At 39.9% G+C, this 20,615-nt stretch overlaps 1 protein-coding gene across 1 annotated transcript; it reads right to left on the bottom strand.

Moving 5' to 3' along the window:
* Positions 1-428: 428 nt before the first annotated feature.
* Positions 429-3,901, bottom strand: si:ch211-131k2.2 (protachykinin-1). Its single transcript, XM_049013153.1, has 5 exons — positions 3,641-3,901; positions 3,208-3,304; positions 2,345-2,377; positions 972-1,025; positions 429-750 (listed from the first exon to the last, which is right to left on the bottom strand). Exons 1-5 carry the CDS (start codon positions 3,752-3,754, stop codon positions 704-706), a joined length of 345 nt encoding a protein of 114 aa, XP_048869110.1. The 5' UTR covers positions 3,755-3,901; the 3' UTR covers positions 429-703.
* Between the last annotated feature and the right edge of the window lie 16,714 nt (positions 3,902-20,615).

The raw sequence follows: 20,615 nt of genomic DNA, 5'->3' as shown, positions 1-20,615 counted from the left end.
CAAAGACTTTCACCTCTCCTTCGATCAATATTGTCAAGAAGAGAAAGAGAAGAGTCACATTCTGCCAGAATTCTTTCCCAATTTCCAAATTTTCACAATGTTGAGCAAACTTGCAGTGGACAGTGATACTGAACTACAGGACATGTTTGGTATTTGCACCCATAGAGCAGGAACTCACAGTATGATCAGCATATGAGAATAACAGATGTTCTGAAAGCAGCTGCTTAGGTCAGGGTAAGAGGCAAGCTCGACTGATTCATGCACTGGACAGCTTCTTCTCCCTTCATGCTCTTCTGAAACTGCGACAACTTAACCAGACACTCACATCAAAGTAATCAATCTTTTATTGTGTTAGTAACTTTGTTATCACAATGCTGAGGGACTTCCTTTCAGCAACAGCTAGACGCAAATATACATATTCAGTCACAATTAGTGAATAATCATACAATAATTTTGCTTGTCAGTGGACTGTAAATGGATGTAGGACAGTTTGAAAGCGTGTTTCTCCACTTGGAGAAATGCCAAAGGAGAATATAAAGACGACCATAGATTACAAATCCTGTTGTTACATTTTCCCGCTTGTTAATGTTACATTAATTTCTCATGAAACTGTTTCGGAATTGATTGCATAATTCTGATGGGCTGCCAACAAAAGACAAAGGTAATTAAAGAGAAATATCGTTAAATAACTTTATCATATCTTTCATGGGTAATCGTAGAACTGAGGTTTGTCCCACTCCTCTTGTAACTCTGCCAAATAAATAAAATATATATTTTATGGTTATTAATCACAGAAACTGTAAATTCGCATAGTATATAATATTAATGATCCTTCAAAATTTATAATTATGAAAACAGAATAATATCTAATATATTGTTTGATCTTTCATAAATCTAGCACTGGAAAACTAACTGAGTAGTATTTCTTCAAAAAGAAGTCACATCATTTCAAAGAGAAATCCGGATTCTACCTCCACTGGATGATCTCCTTCCCATAAGGCCAACAAACATCTCTCCTTTATTTCCTGTTGGAAGATTAAATTGAAAAATGCATTCACGCAGTACAACATGCTTGCTGTTGAAGAAAAATTTTCAGTATCCATCCATCCATTTTCCAAACGGCTTATCCTTCTGTCCTATCCCGTAAGCTATGGGCACGGGCCGGGGAACAACCCAGGATGGGGGGCCAGCCCATCGCAGGGCACACTCACACACCATTCACTCACACACCAGTCACTCACACACCATTCACTCACACACCATCCACTCACACACCAGTCACTCACACACCAGTCACTCACACACCATTCACTCACACACCATCCACTCACACACCAGTCACTCACACACCAGTCACTCACACACCATCCACTCACACACCAGTCACTCACAAATGCACACCTACGGGCAATTTAGCAACTCCAATTAGCCTCAGCATATCTGTGGACTGTGGGGGGAAACAGTTTCAACATATTTCAACATTTTTTAAACTTTCATTTTAATAATACTTTAATAATACTTTTTTTTCATAAGTACCATGACTAATTAGAGTGCTGATAATTATTTAAATTACCATTAATGAATGATGTGCGATCTGGGCTTCGTGTCAAAAAATGTTATTTGGAATAGATTTTATTACCGCTGAAATTTACGACACTGTGACAGGTCTTCCGTAACTCGACAGCAGCACTCCAGGTTGTAATATGCAAGCAACACTTGAGTTGTGCGTAATATTAATCTTCTTAAATTAAAGGTAATTATGACCTTTTAATTATTTATCTACTGAATACTTTGTAGATACACTGTGTTACTTCATTGGATAAGGAACATGTTGCTTGACTACTTGTCACTAAGCTTAGTTATCAAAGCCATTCTTAAATGACCAACAGAAATACAATAAAATAAAATAAAATTTCAGTTATTCTACACAGAAAAAAAAAAAGTAATATGAAGAATATAACATTAGTGTTAGAATTACAGAACCCAACAGTATGACTTGTTTTGATTCTTAAAATATGATTAATTTTTATACATACTAACACATTCGTCCATGTAATTTGGAGACTGGACTGAGGTCATTTAAATCATTAAATGTAGTAGAACATGCCCCTATACACGGTCTATGGAAAACGCTTCATGCTCCATGCAAGATGAGTGATCGGTAAAGTCGAGACAAATGATGATGCAAGAATGGTGACTGCAAGCAGCTTGGTAACTGACTGGTCCAGTACGCATACTTTTGGGTTTCAAAAATCATTTATTTGCCTGTAAGTATTTGTGTAAATGTAAGTGGCATTTAGATTTTACAGTGAAACTAGCTGAAAAACAGCTGAATTAAACTTACTTTTTCGTCCTTGACGCGCAGGTACTTGGATGCCTACAAAGAAGGTTTTGTTTTTCATCAGTTCAACCAATATATAAGGTACTACATATATACATTTAAGTATTCACTAGAGCACATGACATTCATATTGCTACTATCACTACAGACAAGCCAGAATTAACAAACTAAAACATGCACCAAACAACAGTTTTATATTTGACACGTTAGGACAGCTTGTCGTTTCTCAGAAGATGCAGTAGCAATGTTGGAAATTCTACAAAATTTAACTCCGGCAGCCACACGTGTGAATGCAGTTATGTTACCATGGTATCATTAAGTAGCCTATGAATGAAAGAGACTGAAGGAGTCATGGTGAACCAAGTGTCAGTGGCTGTGAGGAGGAAGAGGTGCAGTATTCCTCTTAATGTTCAATTAAATTTATATCTCACAAAATGAAGTGCGAATATTAATAATATCAGTGAGGATGATGGCATCTTTCCTAAACCACTGCAGTCTTTGTACAATCAATAATCATGCATGAAACAGTCAGTCAGCATGACAGTTACTCATCTCGTATGTAGATTCTATTCCCACACACACACACACACACACACACATGCACACACCACTATATGTATTCAAAGACACAAGGTAAACAAAGTGATACCCTTCAATGAAAATGCATTTGTATTTAGTCTTGTTTTAATTTTAAATTGGATTTGCACAAATGATTCTTACTTTGGTATCTCGGCATACTAGACTCTACGTAAAACATCCAAACATATGTGTGAAATTCTGAAGAGCATTTAAGACGATTACGTGACACCAACTACAGGTGATATAGCCTCTATCTACCCCCTGCGTGCAAGGAAATGTCGCGTTACCTGACCGCCTGCCCATAAGGCCGTAGAACTGCTGCGATTTGGATCTTTTTATTAGGTCTGCAACTTTGCTGGTGAAGCTGGTCTCGGAAGGTTCGGTCTGCCACGAAGAAACACGAAGAGAAAGCACATTGTGCACATGTACAACAACAACATCAGTAATAATAATAATCATCATTATTATAACTATTATTTGGTGAATGATCAGTAAAAAGTGGAAGACCGGCATTTGTTTAATTGTTGTTTTTTTTCGTGTATCGAGCAGGATTTTTTGAGCAATCACTGCTTTCCTTTGAAGTTCAGAAACCGCCCCCCCCCCCTCTCTCCGAGGTGCTGAAGCGATGGTACACAGACTCCAGCCCATCGCAAGCTTCCATCGTAGATATGCATTTAATAGCGGCGCAGTGTGCAGAGAGGACGTGAAAAGCGCATCTACCTGCCAGCTCTCCGCAGACCAGGACTCCTCGCCGTCACTCACCGATGATCCCCGAACGTAACACACAACCGCAGAGACAACGGCAATCAAAGCCAGCAGTTTCCACGTTTCCATTTTGACTTCCCTTTTTCTAAAGTCCTAAATAGAAAACTAGATCTTGATCTTTAAAAAAAAAACGAAACGTAAACTACTCGCTCTACGTTCAAACAATGTTCACCCTACTCATAGGGCCACCGCTGAGATGATGGGCTCCTTTTTAGCTCTATCTCGAGTCCCAGTCGTACTTATAGAGGCGCAGCCCACCCCCCCGTGAACGGTGAAACACCCCTCCTCCCCCTTTTCCCACTCAGAATGAATCACAAAGGCAAATCGGTTCGGGACTTTTGAAAACAAAATGACTAATGACAGAGCCGGTACACAAAACGTACTAGTATTGTCCTAATTAACTTCACACCGATCAGCGTGGTTTCTTTCCACGTATTTGCGGAGTTGCAGAGACACACAGAGTATCAATATACCGCGCTTCTGTCGATTTTGGAAAAATACATTAACTTAATTTTTGCTTCCTGTGTTTAACATTTTAGCACTTAATACAAAGTTTTAAGCTTAATTTTGAATTGTGAGAAAAACACACAAGCACATAAACACATACGACAGGGAAAGTTACCAGATCATTGAAATTATTATGAAAATACTACTAGTTGATTCAGATTATTTTATTTTAAATTACAAATCACTTTGTTAGTGTGTGGATGGAGGGACGGATGTCATATTTATTAATAAACGTGAATAAATTTCTCACACTGTTTTTTCCCGGAAGACGAAATGAATGTCACTGATGACATTTTCACCATCAAAATGGTTGAAACAGGTGTGTTATTTCTTGAATAGAATTACCTCTCTGCTTTGCATTTTTAGGTATAGCAGAAGGTAAACGCTTTCACCTGTTGCTAGAAGAAGTGCCAGCACTATGCTAACCTGCAGCTTAGCTCCGTGTAAACGCAAACGGACTCTTTTACTGGAACAGTAACAAACTGCTTCACGGATGAACATGGAATTATGTGCTCTGGTCCTCCATTCAATACCTTCCAGGATACAAATTTGTTAGAAAGGAAATGACATTGAAAGGAGCCAACTGAGATGGTTTAGGTATCTGTCTAGGATGCCTCCTGGACGCATTCCTGGGGAGATGCTTTAGGCGTGCCCTACCTGGGGGAGACACCTCAGGCGGCCCAGAAACGCCTTAGTATTCCTTTGGAGGAGCCTGAGGAGGTGGCTGGGAAAGGGAGGTCAGGGCATCTCTGCTGCCCTTCTAACCCCGACCCAGATGAGTGATGAAGAATGGATGGATGGATGGATGGATGGATGGATGGATGGATGGATGGATGGATGGAAATACAATTTGGGGGACACCTTTCATTTCCCACACTGACATCAACAGCTCTGAGATGCTTCACAGGCTGCTAACCCCATTGGCCTTTGGAAATTGCTCCTCCCTTTTCCCCTCCACATCCACGCACTCCCCGAAAAGCTGTCCACTGCCACCTTCTGATAAATGATCCTAAATTCAGTTCGCTGTCAAACCCAGCAGCATCCTGTGATGCTTATTCTTCTCTTCCGCATTCCTTTGGTATGTGTACTTGGACTGATTATGTAAAAACTGGGGCATTTAAGAAACAATCTAATCTTCTTGGAAAAGGCATCACCGGAGTAAATAACTTCATTTTTGCTAATGCAAATACGACATTAGAACAATTTGTGTAATACGACACATCATTTTAATGTATTTGATTCTTAGAAGCCCTATTCACCACTATTCTATACAACACAGATGATTTCAGTCCTCCTCAATTTTTCTACTATTTTCATTTCTGTCATATACAAACACGCACATGTTTTACAGGTCTGCAGATATATACGGTATTACCAGTAGAGATGGTTTCCATACTAGATCATGCATTGATGTGTTTGTCTTGTCATTTCTGTAGGAAACACAGGAAGAGTAATGAAAGATTTTTACTAACGTGGACGCAGTCCGTGAGCCCCGACCAGGTGAGTAAACAGCGTGTAATCAGGCATATTTGTACTTTGAAGTGACAAGATAAAGGCGACAGCAAATTCGTCTGGGCATCCATTATTCCATTGTTAGCCATTTTGTTCCCTAATTTGGTTTATTTGATGACTTTATTTGAAACCAAAAGAATATTAAATTTATCTTACTGGTAAATATTTAAAAGAAATGCCTCGTTTGTCTTTTATATGATGGTTGCAAAACCTCCCTGTATTAATACCAATCTGACCAAGTTTGAGAATTGTCCTAAATGACAGTAATCGTAAGTACTTGGCTACTTAACGCTATAGTGTTAATCCATTGAATCTAATTTGTACTTTATTATAACACGTTATGATCTGAAAAGCAGGAGGATCCTCTGCCATGCATTTCAGGTGAGGAAGGTGGGTATTTGATAACAGCTGGGCTCTGAAACAGAATTAAAGCTTTTACTGTCCATCAAACAAAATCTTGATTTAACCAAAAACTGAAAGACAACTTATTATCAACGTCTTGAATAATTCTGGTAATCAAATATATTTATCTCCATCTTCTGGGGGGATTTTGAGACAATGTAATGTTGTGAATATGTGTTATAGAAAGATGAATTGAATTGATTGAACTAAAATAGCCACAGCCTAGATTGTACCCTAACCCTCCCGTCAGAAGCCAGAACCCCTGTTACCCTGAATGGGACAAGCAATTACAGAAAATGGATGGATGGATGGATGGATGTTTTGATGGTTGGATGGATGTTTGGATGGATGGATGGATGTTTTTATGGATGGATGGATGGATATTTTGATGGATGGATGGATGGATGGATGGATGGATGGATGGATGTTTTGGTGGTTGGATGGTTGAACTGATGGATGGATGGATGGATGGATGGATTTTTTTGATGGATGGATGGATGTATGTTTTGGTGGTTGGATGGTTGGACTGATGGATGGATGGATGGATGTTTTGATGGATGGATGTTTTGCTGGTTGGATGGTTGGACTGATGGATGGATGGATGTTTTGATGGATGGATGGATGGATGGATGGATGGATGTTTTGGTGGTTGGATGGTTGGACTGATGGATGGATGTTTTGATGGATGGATGGATGGATGGATGTTTTGGTGGTTGGATGGTTGGACTGATGGATGGATGTTTTGATGGATGGATGGATGGATGGAACATCCCCAAGGTACAAACAGCATTAATGTACCATCAATGGTACAGAACCGTTCCTCAGAGTGCATTTCTGTACCATAAAAGGTACAGTTACCTACAGCTACAGAGTACAATTGGCAGACCCTTGAGGGTACAGTGTCAGTGACAAGCAAAGGTACAAATTTTTAAGAGTAGAGGTTTGCTACATGAACATGAAAGAATCATAGGCCAACAGGGTACAATCAAATTAAGGCTTTATTAAAAAAAGAAGCAAAACAAAGGGAATGGTGCAAGTTTTAAATTGAAAATTAAAAATCCTTCAGGTTAAACCAATAGACTGCTCTTGCCCCAAGTCCGGAATTCACGCAATGCTTGAGATAAACAGGCTCAGCTGGGATTCATTAGCTAAGGCATCTGAATCAATATTCTTGGGTTACTTTTACTGCCAACTGACAATATCATAAACTTTTATAAGTGCTTTAACTGTAACCGATTTTGATATCTGTGCAGTTCACACAGTGGAAATAAGATATAATGCAGTCCATTTTATACATAAAACCCTTATAAATAATGATCCTATAGCAGGAAAGTCCGTCATATCCTGTAGTTCACTGGACTACATCACACGATATCCCATTTCCCCACTGGCAGTTCCCTAAATGACAGCCAGGTGGTGCAAAAAACACTTTTGCTGCCACAAAGACAAAATCAGATTAATTTGACTTTAATCAGTTTAATTAAAAACAAGCCTAGTATATTTGTAGCACCTGTTTTACAAACGTTTTTGCTTATATTGATAAGGACTGTAACATAAGGTCAGTACCTCCGTACAGAGCAGTCCGCTAGACAGAATTGATGATATTCAGTTACACTCTTAAATTTGTAAGATTCTTAAAACGTAATTTTAGTGAAGTTAAATTCATTTAAACCCTTAAGCAAACAAACCATGTTTTAGAGGGAATTCAGGAATGTTATGAAATATTTGTCGTGTTCTTTCATCAGTATATATATTGACAAAAAACTTAGCTAACACACCCACACACACACACACACACAGGTTTGTAATTACATCTTTTTGTGGACTCTCTATTCATTTCTGTGGGGAAAACTCTAATCCCAACATAACAACCTTAACCCTACCCAGGCCTAACCTTAACCACAAGTAACCAAACAAAGAATGAGACTCCTGGCATTTTTACTTTTTTGATTGCATTCACAGATCTTTGTGGGGACCTGAAAAATGGTCCCCACAATGTAAAAAAACAGGTTTGTATTACATTATGGCATTCATTTAGTCTTTATAAACTTATAAACTTAATCCACACACACACACACACACACACACACACACACACACACACACACACACACACACACACATAATGTGAAAATTCCCCAAACTATAGTTTTTAGACTGTGAAATGAAACCTTAGTAACCAGGGATAGCTTAACCTGCCTTTGTGCAAACTCCTAGAAGGGGCTGGATTTAAGTGTCACTGCTTGCTGTGCTGCTAACTGTGTCACCACACTGATACATCCTCTGCTTCCTAACCAAAGGGATGGACAAAGGCTGCAGATGGCCATGCTCCCTGCTAACCTGCTGTGAGCATAAGCTTCTCGCGTTAGTGCTCCTAAGTCAGGTGCACGTGCTCCTGAACACGTTGTTATAGAAAAAAAGAATGTTTACAAATATCATACATTGGACTACTAAATAAGTTACTGGAATAAAGTACTGCAATCCCTAAAAACTAGAAGTGCATCCACAATTTTGGCTACTAGTGTATATCTGATTCTGTGATAGCTGATACATTTACAGTACAATACAGGTGACTTCCATAAGTTCATACTTGCATCCCAGTTTAGTCAGGTCTCCTGTAGCACAGGGCCTGTGCATTTGCAAAGTCACAGAACTTCCACTGTGGATTTTTTTTTTTTTTTGCATGTAGAAACCCCGGCACTGAGTTTCTTTACTACGGGAACATCGTGGGGAGTACGATCACATCCCGGGCGATGGAGGTGCTCTGATGTCAGTGGCATTGTCTGCTGCATGCTCTGAAGTAGCCCTGAGGGCGTGGAGAACACTTTAGGCCTGGCCAATGAAGGCTGAAAGGCCGGGACATGCTGCTAATAACCGGGGCCATCATGGTCTCGCTGTCCAGGGGCTTTCTGCTGGAGAGTGAGGCTCATTGTCAGACGTGTGCTTCAGGTACAGCTTCAGCGAGACAAGAGCCGGGGAGCCATTCAGCCTGTATTCCTTTGAGATGCACTGTGATGGGTTTCTGCCACTGAGTGTTTTTCCTGGTATGTAATAAGAACCTACTGTCCCTGCATCCACCCAAAAAAAAGAGCCCAGTCTTCCGTATGACATGAAAATTAAAGTGTTAAACACATCATGTCAGACACATCACTGTATACTGAGATCTTCAGTTGTATATCTATCCTTTCATCATGTTTTGACTCAGAGTCCTTGTATTTTTGGTCATGCTGAAAGTTGTCACTGAATGCTACTCAATAGCACTGATCATCCATCCATCCATCCATCCATCTATTTTCCAAACCGCTTATCCTACAGGGTCGCAGGGGGTCCGGAGCCTATCCCGGAAGCAATGGGCACGAGGCAGGGAACAGCCCAGGATGGGGGGCCAGCCCATCACAGGGCACACTCACGGGCAATTTAGCAACTCCAATTAGCTTCAGCATGTTTTTGGACTGTGGGGGGAAACCGGAGTACCTGGAGGGAACCCCACGACGACATGGGGAGAACATGCAAACTCCACACACATGTGACCCTGGCGGAGACTCGAACCTGGGTCCCAGAGGTGTGAGGCAACAGTGCTAACCACTGCACCACCATGCCGCCCCGTCGGGGATTCAAACCTGCAATATTTCAATTACAAGTGCGCTTCCCTAACCATTAAGCCACCACTGCTACAAGTTCTGTTTGCTAAAAGAATCCATTAAACAGTATATTAATTCATGGTGGTCTGCCTGGATGTGTAGATGGTTCCTTTGGAAAGTTAAGCTGAGCCATTGTTTGTTTGGCTGTTTAATGTGTCTGTCTGCCTGCTCTTCCTGTGTGCAGATGCTGATGCTCCCACAGCTTGTCCGTATGGCTGCATGTTGTCAGGAAATGTGCATTTTAAAAGGCCAGTCAGATTAGTGCTCTCATTCAGTCCATGTGACCCTTTCTCTGCTGGTGACGTTAACCTGTTCATTCGTCATCTATCTATGCTGTCTTTTCAGTTTTTACTCTGGTTTGGTGGCGTCCGTTAAATCTAGAACGTTGCCTCTCACTGTGTCATCAGTAGTTGATATTTGATCACTTTGAATATACAATTGTCTTACAGCGACCCTTATTTATAATCTTTACAGATCATTTTAGTTGAAATGTTTTTCTTTATGTTAGTAATAAGGCACTGGTCAGTTAAAATGCTGTCTTTATTTAGATGAAATGGCTGTTGAGTTATTTACAGAGCTTATACAAGCCAAAAACCTCTTCGTTCACACTGACAAGTGCAAAGATAAATGCTTAATTATCCTTAACTCTGCCAAAGTTTTTATATTTTGCAAATTCTCGTTAATTGGACAGCATCCTGTGAATGAATATTAGAAACAGCTCATGCTTATTTTGCATGAATTGATATGCACACACTCAACAAAGATCGTTCATTTGTGGCAAATTATTTTCTTAACCTTTAAACTTGCTTAACATAATAAATATATGGCTTATTTGTGCATTATACAAAAGGCTTCTTTGTTACTGTTTATTTAGTGTGGCAGCATCTTTGAAAGCTGATAATCAACATGCTGTCCATTTTGCGGAAATTATCATTGAAAAACTGATGACATGAACATCGGATGCTTTGATCTTAGTACTAGAGATGGATCTGATTCACATTTAAGGATGGTCAGACACAGGAGCATAATCAAGAGGCTGACATGATGATTGCATCATGTTTCCAAGATATGGTGGATGACAACCACCTTTGATATGCGAAACTGAATAATTGTAAATGAATGTAAGATATAGTAGATAGTTGCATGCTCATTTCTTTTAATAATCATTAATTGCACATTTCACCATATGTCTTGTATTTATTAAATGTGAAACATTTACTGCCATCTAAAAATTGCAAAATTAAAACCGAAATTGTAATCGTTACCTAAGAACACAAATCCATTTATGTGTTGTGCTCTGGGCCCATATTCCCTGGGTGGTGGACAGTTAGATGAAAAAGTCACAGGTACTTTCTCTCACCACTCAGCTAAAGGATAAGAATTTGTAACTGAAACTCAAATATGTCTGAAAGGCTTCAATCTGAGAACAGGCCTTAACCTCTGTGCTGCTGGAAGCCTCAAATCACCCACTTTCCTCTCACTTGTGCCCATTCCTGGTAATGAATGATTACTCAGAATTGTATAGCTTCTTCTGAATGAGCTCAAAAATTTCTATTAGGATTGCCTGACTGCCAGTGCCACTGCAGGTCTGATTGCACTGTTGTGATATATTGCTGATAACTGCGCGACAATGCAGAACCAAATGACATCAACCACCCTCTGTGTGAAGATTTGGGGAGCTGTGCTAACAACCCATGACATTTTAGAAATAAGAAATCTGTTAATCCTTTTTGCCTGACTGTTGACAGAAATGTATAATGTGCTCTCAAATTGTGAAGTGTATATATGTGAAAGAGTTTGTATTGATGACCGATGGGTGGCAGCTGTGAGCTAAGCCGATGTTGTAAAAGTGTTAATAAAGTTTTTTCTTTTTGACGGTAAAGAGACAGGAGTTTAACGTGTGTGTGTCAGTCCTCCATAAAAGATATATACATTCGGTTTAGTATAGCATTTTACACGCCATAACTGCTGTAGCATGTATTTCTGCTAACAGGTTATGGGCCCAGAGCAAATGAAAAGGTTTTCAACGATTATTTTTCTCGCTAAGAAAACCGTGGCAACATACCGAGTGCGTTTTCGTTACGTGATATACTAGAACCATGAGCGGACGGGTAACCGAGTCAAGTAGTCGCTGGTCCCGGCTAATCTTTAATGGAGATGAGCGTAATTATGAACTGTGGGAGACAAAATTTTTGGGCCATCTTCGGCTGCAAGGACTGAAGGATACCATTTTAAGAGGGCCCATCCACGACGAGGATGAGGAAGAGGACGAGCAGAAAAATGCGGAGGCATATGCTGAATTAATCCAATTCCTGGATGATAAGAGTTTATCGTTGGTGATGCGAGAAGCAACAGACGATGGACGAAAAGCGTTACAAATACTGCGGGACTACTATGCAGGCAAAGGGAAGCCGCGTGTAATTAGTCTGTATACTGAACTAACTTCACTCCGAAAGTTAAGCAGCGAAAGTGTGATCGACTACATCATACGGGCAGAGTCGGCCATCACGGCACTGAGAAACGCTGGTGAAACACTGAGTGATGGACTATTAGTAGCAATGATTCTAAAGGGACTGCCTGAATCATTTAAACCATTCGCGATCCATATTACGCAAAGCGAAGTACCGATTCCTTTTGCTGAATTTAAAACCAGATTACGGAGTTATGAAGACACAGAGAAAATGCGCGTTGCAACGTCTGACGACAACGTGATGAAAGCGCGGATACAGCCGAGTGCAAAACCTGCTTCGTTGAGTACGAGTGATCGGGGAACCGAGAGTACCGATATAGTGTGCTTCAGATGCGGTATAAAAGGACACATGGCAAAAGCATGTCGACGCAAACAGTGGTGCAGCCGGTGTAAAAACTCCACGCACCGCGACGCGAACTGCAGACGGAAACAGCGAAGCGACAATGCAAGACAAGTCTCAGAGGAGATGAGTAGCAAGGAATACGCATTCCGTATGAGCGAGGGAAACGCAGAGGTCCAACCAAGGCGCGACATAAAGCTGACTGGTCTGATGGTAGATACGGGGGCAACCTCACATATCATCACGGATATAACGAAGTTCAAGAAGTTTGACGATAGCTTCCACGCTGAGACACACTGTATAGAGCTGGCCGATGGCACAAGATGCAATGGGGTGGCAGAGCGCAGGGGTGATGCAGAGCTCAGCTTGATTGACAGCAAAGGACAACGCCAGACCACGACGTTGAGACAGGCGTTGTACATCCCCTCATACCCACAGGACATCTTTTCTGTAAAAGCAGCCACAGCCAATGGAGCAACTATTATCTTCAAACAAGGGAAAGACATCCTTCAACATAGAGATGGTACAACATTCCTAATTAATGAACAGAACAGACTGTACTATTTACAAACACTGAATGATGAGTGTGTTGATCATTGTAAGAGTTGTCATGACCTGCAGACATGGCATGAGATTTTGGGGCACTGTAATTATGATGACATTCAGAAATTACAGGGAGTTGTTGATGGTATGACAATCAAAGGTACACCAGACAAACCAGTACTACCCTGTGAGGTGTGTATCAAGGGAAAATTTGCTCAGACGCGTAACAGGGAGCCAGATGTAAGGGCCAAAACAGCTCTTGAGTTAGTGCACACCGATTTGGCTGGTCCAATAAAGCCGGAGTCTAGAGATGGGTACAGATTTGCATTGTCATTCACTGATGATTACTCCAGTACGATTTTTGTATACTTTTTGAAAAATAAGAGTGACACAACGTCTGCAACAGAAAAATTTCTTGCAGATACTGCCCCATATGGGACAATTAAACGCATTAGGTCAGATAACGGTACAGAGTTCACAGGAAGGAATTACCAAACCCTACTCAGCAAAAATAGGATTAGACATGAGACCTCAGCTCCATACTCGCCTCATCAGAACGGAACTGCTGAGAGAAATTGGCGGACATTGTTTGATATGGCACGGTGCATGTTGATAGAGAGTGAATTGCCAAAAGATTTGTGGACCTATGCAGTACAGACGGCAGCTGTAATAAGAAACAGATGCTATAACAGACGCACAGGACAGACACCTTACTTAATACTAACAGGGAGGCGACCTGATCTCTCTAGGATGCAGAAGTTTGGGTCAGTGTGTTATGCCTATAAACAGGACAAAAGAAAGCTTGATCCAAAATGTGAGAAAGGAATCTTTGTTGGGTATGACAAAAATAGCCCAGCTTATATGGTTTACTATCCTCAAAATGGGAAGGTACAGAAACACAGATTGGTGAAATTCGTGACCAAGACTAAAGTAGAGCGGGAAACACAGACGGACATTGATGACGATTTGGAAATGTTGAACGGAGTTAGTAAGACTAAACAAAATACCAGTGTGAGTTCAGGGCATACACAAGACCAGGTTCCAGTAAATGCTCCTGAGAAAACACAGCCACAGGCGGCTCAACCACAGGTAGATGAGACCGATAACAAACCCAGGCGATACCCCAGAGTGAGACAGAAACCTGCTTATTTAAGTGATTATGTATTGGGAAAAGAGAATGATGACCAAATTCTGACTAACATAGATTTCTGTTACAAAGTTATATGTAATGTACCCCTCTCATTTAGGGAAGCTGTTAATTCACCAAACTCAAAAGAGTGGTGTAAAGCAATGGATGAAGAAATGCAGTCATTGAAAGATAACGACACATTTACCTTAACCAGCTTACCTGAGGGTAAGAAAGCAGTGGGGGGTAGATGGGTATATGCAGTTAAGAAAGATGTTGATGGGTCTGATAAATTCAAAGCACGATTTGTAGCCAAAGGATACAATCAGAAAATGGGAATTGACTATGAGGAAACATTTTCTCCTACTGCCAATATGACTAGCATCAGGGTAATAATGCAGAAAGCAGTACAGGATAACCTGATCTTACATCAGATGGATGTGAAAACTGCTTACTTGCATGCACCCATAGATTGTGAGATCTACATTGAACAGCCAGAAGGTTATGAGATCAAATGCAAAACTAATAAGAAATTAGTGTGTAAACTGAAAAAATCACTATATGGTCTAAAACAATCAGGAAGAAACTGGAATACAATGTTAAACGAATTTCTGATTGATAATGGATTTGTAAAAAATCAGGTGGATCATTGTGTTTACACTAAAGAAACAACAACTGAGAAAGTGATTATGGTTGTGTGGGTAGATGACTTGATCATTGCTGCCAGTGACGAAAATGCACTAAAGATTGTGAAGGAAATGCTCACTGGAAAATTTAAAATGAAAGACATGGGCAGACTGAAACATTTTCTTGGTATTGATTTTGAGCAAGACCATGAATGTGTAAAAATGTCGCAGAAGAGATATGTGGAGAAAATTCTAGAAAGATTTGATATGCAACATTGTAAACCAAGAATGACTCCTTGTGAACAGAATTTGAGCTACCATTGTGATACGGAAGTGATGCAACATGTCAAGAAATACAGAGAGGTTGTAGGTAGCCTTATCTATCTAGCTACATGTACAAGACCAGATCTAAGTTTTATTGTTAGTAAACTGTCTCAGTACTTTACAGAACCGACAGAAGAGCAATGGTGTACAGTTAAACACACACTGAGATATCTAAAAGGCACATCTGAAAAAGAGTTGTGTTACAGAAGAAGTGACAGTGACAAACTGGGAATTTATGCTTACAGTGATGCGGACTGGGCGGCCGATGTAGCCGATAGACGCAGCACAACAGGTTTTTGTGTGAGCCTTAATGTGAACGGTCCTTTGGTTTCATGGAAAACCAAAAAGCAACCAACTGTGGCACTGTCTACGTGTGAGGCAGAATATATGGCTTTAGCTGCAACTACACAAGAATGCATGTACCTAGTTCAGCTGTTAGAAGGTATTGATGGATATCAGTACGCACCACCTGTGATATATGAAGATAATCAGGGTGCGATTGCATTGGCGAAAAATCCGGTAAGCAGACAAAGATGCAAACATGTAGATATAAAATACCATTTTGTTAGGTCATCATTGAATGATGGAAAAATACGTTTGATCTATTGCCCTACTGAACAAATGATAGCAGATGTGATGACAAAGCCTGCAACAACATTTAAGTTGATTAAGTTTGCAAAGTTTATGTTTGGAGAGTAGATGTACACAAGAGAGTGTATATGATGTAAAGAGAAAATAGAACCTACTGTATTTTTCTTTGAAAGTGATAATGTGAGAGCAAGTGGGGGTGTTGACAGAAATGTATAATGTGCTCTCAAATTGTGAAGTGTATATATGTGAAAGAGTTTGTATTGATGACCGATGGGTGGCAGCTGTGAGCTAAGCCGATGTTGTAAAAGTGTTAATAAAGTTTTTTCTTTTTGACGGTAAAGAGACAGGAGTTTAACGTGTGTGTGTCAGTCCTCCATAAAAGATATATACATTCGGTTTAGTATAGCATTTTACACGCCATAACTGCTGTAGCATGTATTTCTGCTAACACTGACTCTTCTTTACCTTGTTGAATTACATCTATGTTTTAACTACTTGTCCTCACTGCTGCCTATACAAGTCGTCTGATGTATAGTTTGTAGTCCAATTACTCACTAGCAAATAATTTACTCTGCTGCATGTTTTACAGTATCCTTTCAGACTCCCGTACCTAGTGCATATTTTGCCTTTATTTTTTCCTCTATTGATGTAAGTCTTTGTTCTCATTTAAAGATAGACTTGTGTAAACACCATTCGAAATTCAATAAGTGCAGACTGTTTACAACATTGTCCTTCTGTCTGAAGATGAAAAGATTTCGCCAGTTTTAATGACCTAGATCTTTATGTTTGCATAGTATTTGAGTGAATACTATTCATGCTCCTGCTAATGGAGCAGAACAACATCAACACACAAACCTACTGAAATTATCCAAAAGATTTTGCTTTCACTATAAACCCCACACACACACACACACTGTATATACTCAACAAAATGTCCACTGCATTGTGTATATAATGTATCTGCTTGTTCATTTTATACTTGGTAGTTTATTCAGTACTATGCAAAAGTCTTAGGAAATGTTTAAAACAGTTTGTCTGGATAGTAGGTGTATATTTGCTTAAAATAAAAACACATCTTAACATTAGGATATATCCAGATTAAGAATAACATGATTTAGTCTGTTCCCAACAAGTTCCTGATGCCTTACATGATGGCATGAACATGACATGAACAATGCTGCAGTTCCCAAACCTCTCCTCAGGGGCAGCCAGCCATTCCATGTATGTGCAGCATTTCACATCCACCTCGCTGAATTAATTAATAAAATTGTCAGTGATGCATTGATTAGCCACACAAGCTGTGCTAGGGGTCGAGTCAGAAAATACATGGGGTGTGTTGGACGGGTGCTGCAAATACGGGGGTGATTTTTGTAGAGGTTGTTGAAATGGTTAAGCTGGTATGCTTTGACTGAAAAAATACTACCGTTTTACGCCAACATGGAGATCATTTAAACATCATTTCTTTTGACTGCTTAACACTTCTGCACAGGGCTGTATGTGTTAAGTATACCGAAGATTATGGACGTCTACTATTTTCTTGAAAGACTGATCAGTGGAATTAAACCTTAATTAACACACCAAGTTAATGGTGAGATTTTTAAAGGCTTAAAGCTAGTGAGCCATGAATTGCATACATGAGGGTAAACAGACAATGAAGGGCATGAGAGATGGTGTCAGATGTTGAAGACAGGCAAGAACTGCTAGACTTTTTGCTTAGTGGTGTGATATAGATATAGATATAGATATAGATATAGATATGAAATGGTGAAACAGGCAAAAGACATCCGACCAAATCACCACAAATGCATGTGAATCATGAGGGTCAGGATCTCTGCGGGGGACTTTCCATACCTTGTTGGGACAAAGACTTCAGGAATCAAGGCTATTCTGAAGGTAAAATCACGTGCAAGGCAGTACTGGGAAGGCATCACAGTTGTTTTGTACATGTAGCATACTGTACAATTTGGTATACTGTATGTTACGGGTATAATTGAAAATCGATATTGTACATAACTTTTTTATCAGGCACTGTGTGTGTGGTTAGCATGTTCTGAAGGGCAAAAGCATGAGGCATTGCGATGGACTGGCATCCCACCCAAAGTATTCTGTCTTCTGGGATAAGCTCCAGACTAACAGCGACCCTGTAGGGCTGCCTGATAGAGCCACGCTTACTGACTTTACTACTATTTCACTGTGAAATGAGCAGTTTGTCTTACAGGTATTGTTAAGCCACTCAACGACCACCTTCAGTATCTGCACTATTTCCTGTCTTATAATCCGCTAATGCAGCCAATGGCACCGGCCTGCCTGTACTACACCTGTGGACCTGCCTTAGTGTCAGCCATGATAAGGAGTGAGGTATGACCTTCACCAATGCATTTTCATGATCTGTGATTTGTACATGTAAAGAAGATGTTGGTTGTTTTGTCATTTCAGAAGTAGCCGCCCACTGCCAGTAACATCACCAAACACGAGCAAACCAGAATTGGAATTCACTTTACTGGCCAGGTAGAAATGCACGTACTAGGAAATTGTCTTGGCAGTATTGATGTCTACATTGACAAGTAACAAAGAAAGTAGAACTTAAATTAAGAAAAATAGAAAAGTAGGAATAAAATAATAGAATAAAGGAATAAATTAAAGGTATGAAAAAAAGCTACGAAAAAAAGGTATGAAAATGCATATAAAGGTATGAAATTATATGATATCCGGTAGATGAAAAAAGATGTGCAACAATGTATAATCAGCTAAAATGATTATTAAAAGTGTCAGGATGATTTGGCGTTTTAAAAATCATAAATTACTTGGAATGTTACCAGTTAGTAATTAATACAAAATCGATGATTTTGACAGTGCAATTATATTTGCAGTGTCTAATAAGTATTGTGGATATTTAGTTGTATTCTCTCTCTAAAATGTATTTATATCCTTTTCGTAGAATTTTGTCTGGCATAAGGATGCACCTTTGAACTGCTCATGTTTATGGCTCATCAGTGCAGGTTGGGCTGAGAAGCACAAATTGTGGTGTAGCAGTAGGTTGAGTCAACTATCCGAAAAGACAATGAAACATGCTGATAAGATCTCCCAGCTTACAATGGAACCGTTGGCAGATATTACTTTAATATGTTTTCCTTGTGTTCTGATTTTGTGGTTAGTGGCTTGTCTTCTTCGAATTTTGAAACTACCAAATAGTTTCAATTCCTCAGCCTATGACTGGAGTCCTTTGAGTATATAGTACCCTCTTGTGGTAAAATATGGATCTGTAGTTTAAGTCCAATAATTTTAGGTATATCTATCTATCAGCACAGGATCAGCCTACGGCCAGCAGCCAGGAGCAGTTAAGGTTAAGGCTTGTTCTTAGGGACCCAGCAGTGAGATTATTACGCTGCTGAATCTGAACTTTCGACCTTCCAGGCAGAACCCTCTAAATCACTGACTGACATTATTATGGCACGGGGCCTCCCTGGATGGGATGCAATCCAAAATTTAAAAGACACAAGTGGGCTGCTTAAAATTTTAACATTTTGGATTTAGTACGATCACAATGGACAAGTGGTTTAGATGAAATGATCTAAGCATGTGAAAATAAGCTGTACTTGTGTGGGTGTTGTGTTGTAGCAACAGCAATAAACATCAGAGCAGAACAACACAACACAAACAACTAGGGTATATTTTGGCCTTTTAATGGTTTGTAGTTTGCAGTGGTACGGTATAGATTTATTCATGAATATGTAAATTATACAAATAAACACGCACACACACACACACACACACACACACACACACACAAACAAAGACCTGTACTCATATCTTTGTGGGGACTGTCCATTCATTTCTATGGGCAAAACCCTAATCTGACTTTAACCCCCATCCAGCTCTAACCTTAACCACAAGTAACCAAACAAAATAGAACACTTTTGCTTTTAGCATTTTGATTGCAGTCACAGATTTTTATAAAATTTCATTTCCCCTTGTGGGGACAAAAAGTGGTCCCTACAACATCAAAATAACAGGTTTTTATTACATTGTGGGGACATTTGGTATGGTATATGGTACTATTACTAATTATAATTTAATGGTATAAATGGGGCAGATCTTAGCTTTGCAACTGTAAATTAAGATCTAATACCTAATATGGTATTTAGACAGACATTCCATTTCAAACTCGATGCTTTAAAAATGAAGGCTGAAGTAACAACAAAATTGACAAATTGTGATGTTCACCACACTCCGGTGGCACCAGACAGGCATACAAATATATAGCAGCAAGCGCATTCTTCTGTGAGGGGAAGCCCTGAAAGCACCTGCGCCCTCGGCTGACCTCATCACTGCTCGACCCTGAGCCATTGCAGGTCAGTGGGATCAAAGGCGCTACACAGACCAGTGCTCGGCAAGTGCTGACAGGGAGGTTATCGCATTTCAAAAACTTAAGGGTACCACTCCCCGATGCCGACTTTCCGGTCACTGACATTTTCAGCCTGGGATGCTGTATAAAAAATATATCTCTGTGATATTATTTTTTAATGGATCGATCGGTATAAGGTGGGTCGTACCTGGAGCACTGTGATTCTTCATTCATGTTGTAAGTGCAGCAAATTAATTGTTTTCACTTTTTATTATTACTTTTGGACATTAATATCACATTTTTATTTATTTGCTCATCAAACAATCTGGCGTATATGGTTACAGTGGTAAAATAATCATCAACAGTGTACAATGGCAACACAATGCTAATCATTGAGGTTTAAATTCAGGGAGTTTCCTCTGCAAAGGGAAAGGCACGTGTGCTTATAGCCGGAACTCTGACGTCTGTCAGCTTCATAAAGATCTGCAAGGAAGAATGCAGGG

The sequence above is a fragment of the Brienomyrus brachyistius genome, chromosome 5 (assembly GCF_023856365.1).
Source record: "Brienomyrus brachyistius isolate T26 chromosome 5, BBRACH_0.4, whole genome shotgun sequence".
In the NCBI taxonomy this organism is placed as follows: domain Eukaryota; kingdom Metazoa; phylum Chordata; class Actinopteri; order Osteoglossiformes; family Mormyridae; genus Brienomyrus; species Brienomyrus brachyistius.
The sequence above is the reverse complement of the archived record's forward strand: the minus strand, read 5'-3'. Positions and strand labels throughout refer to the sequence as shown.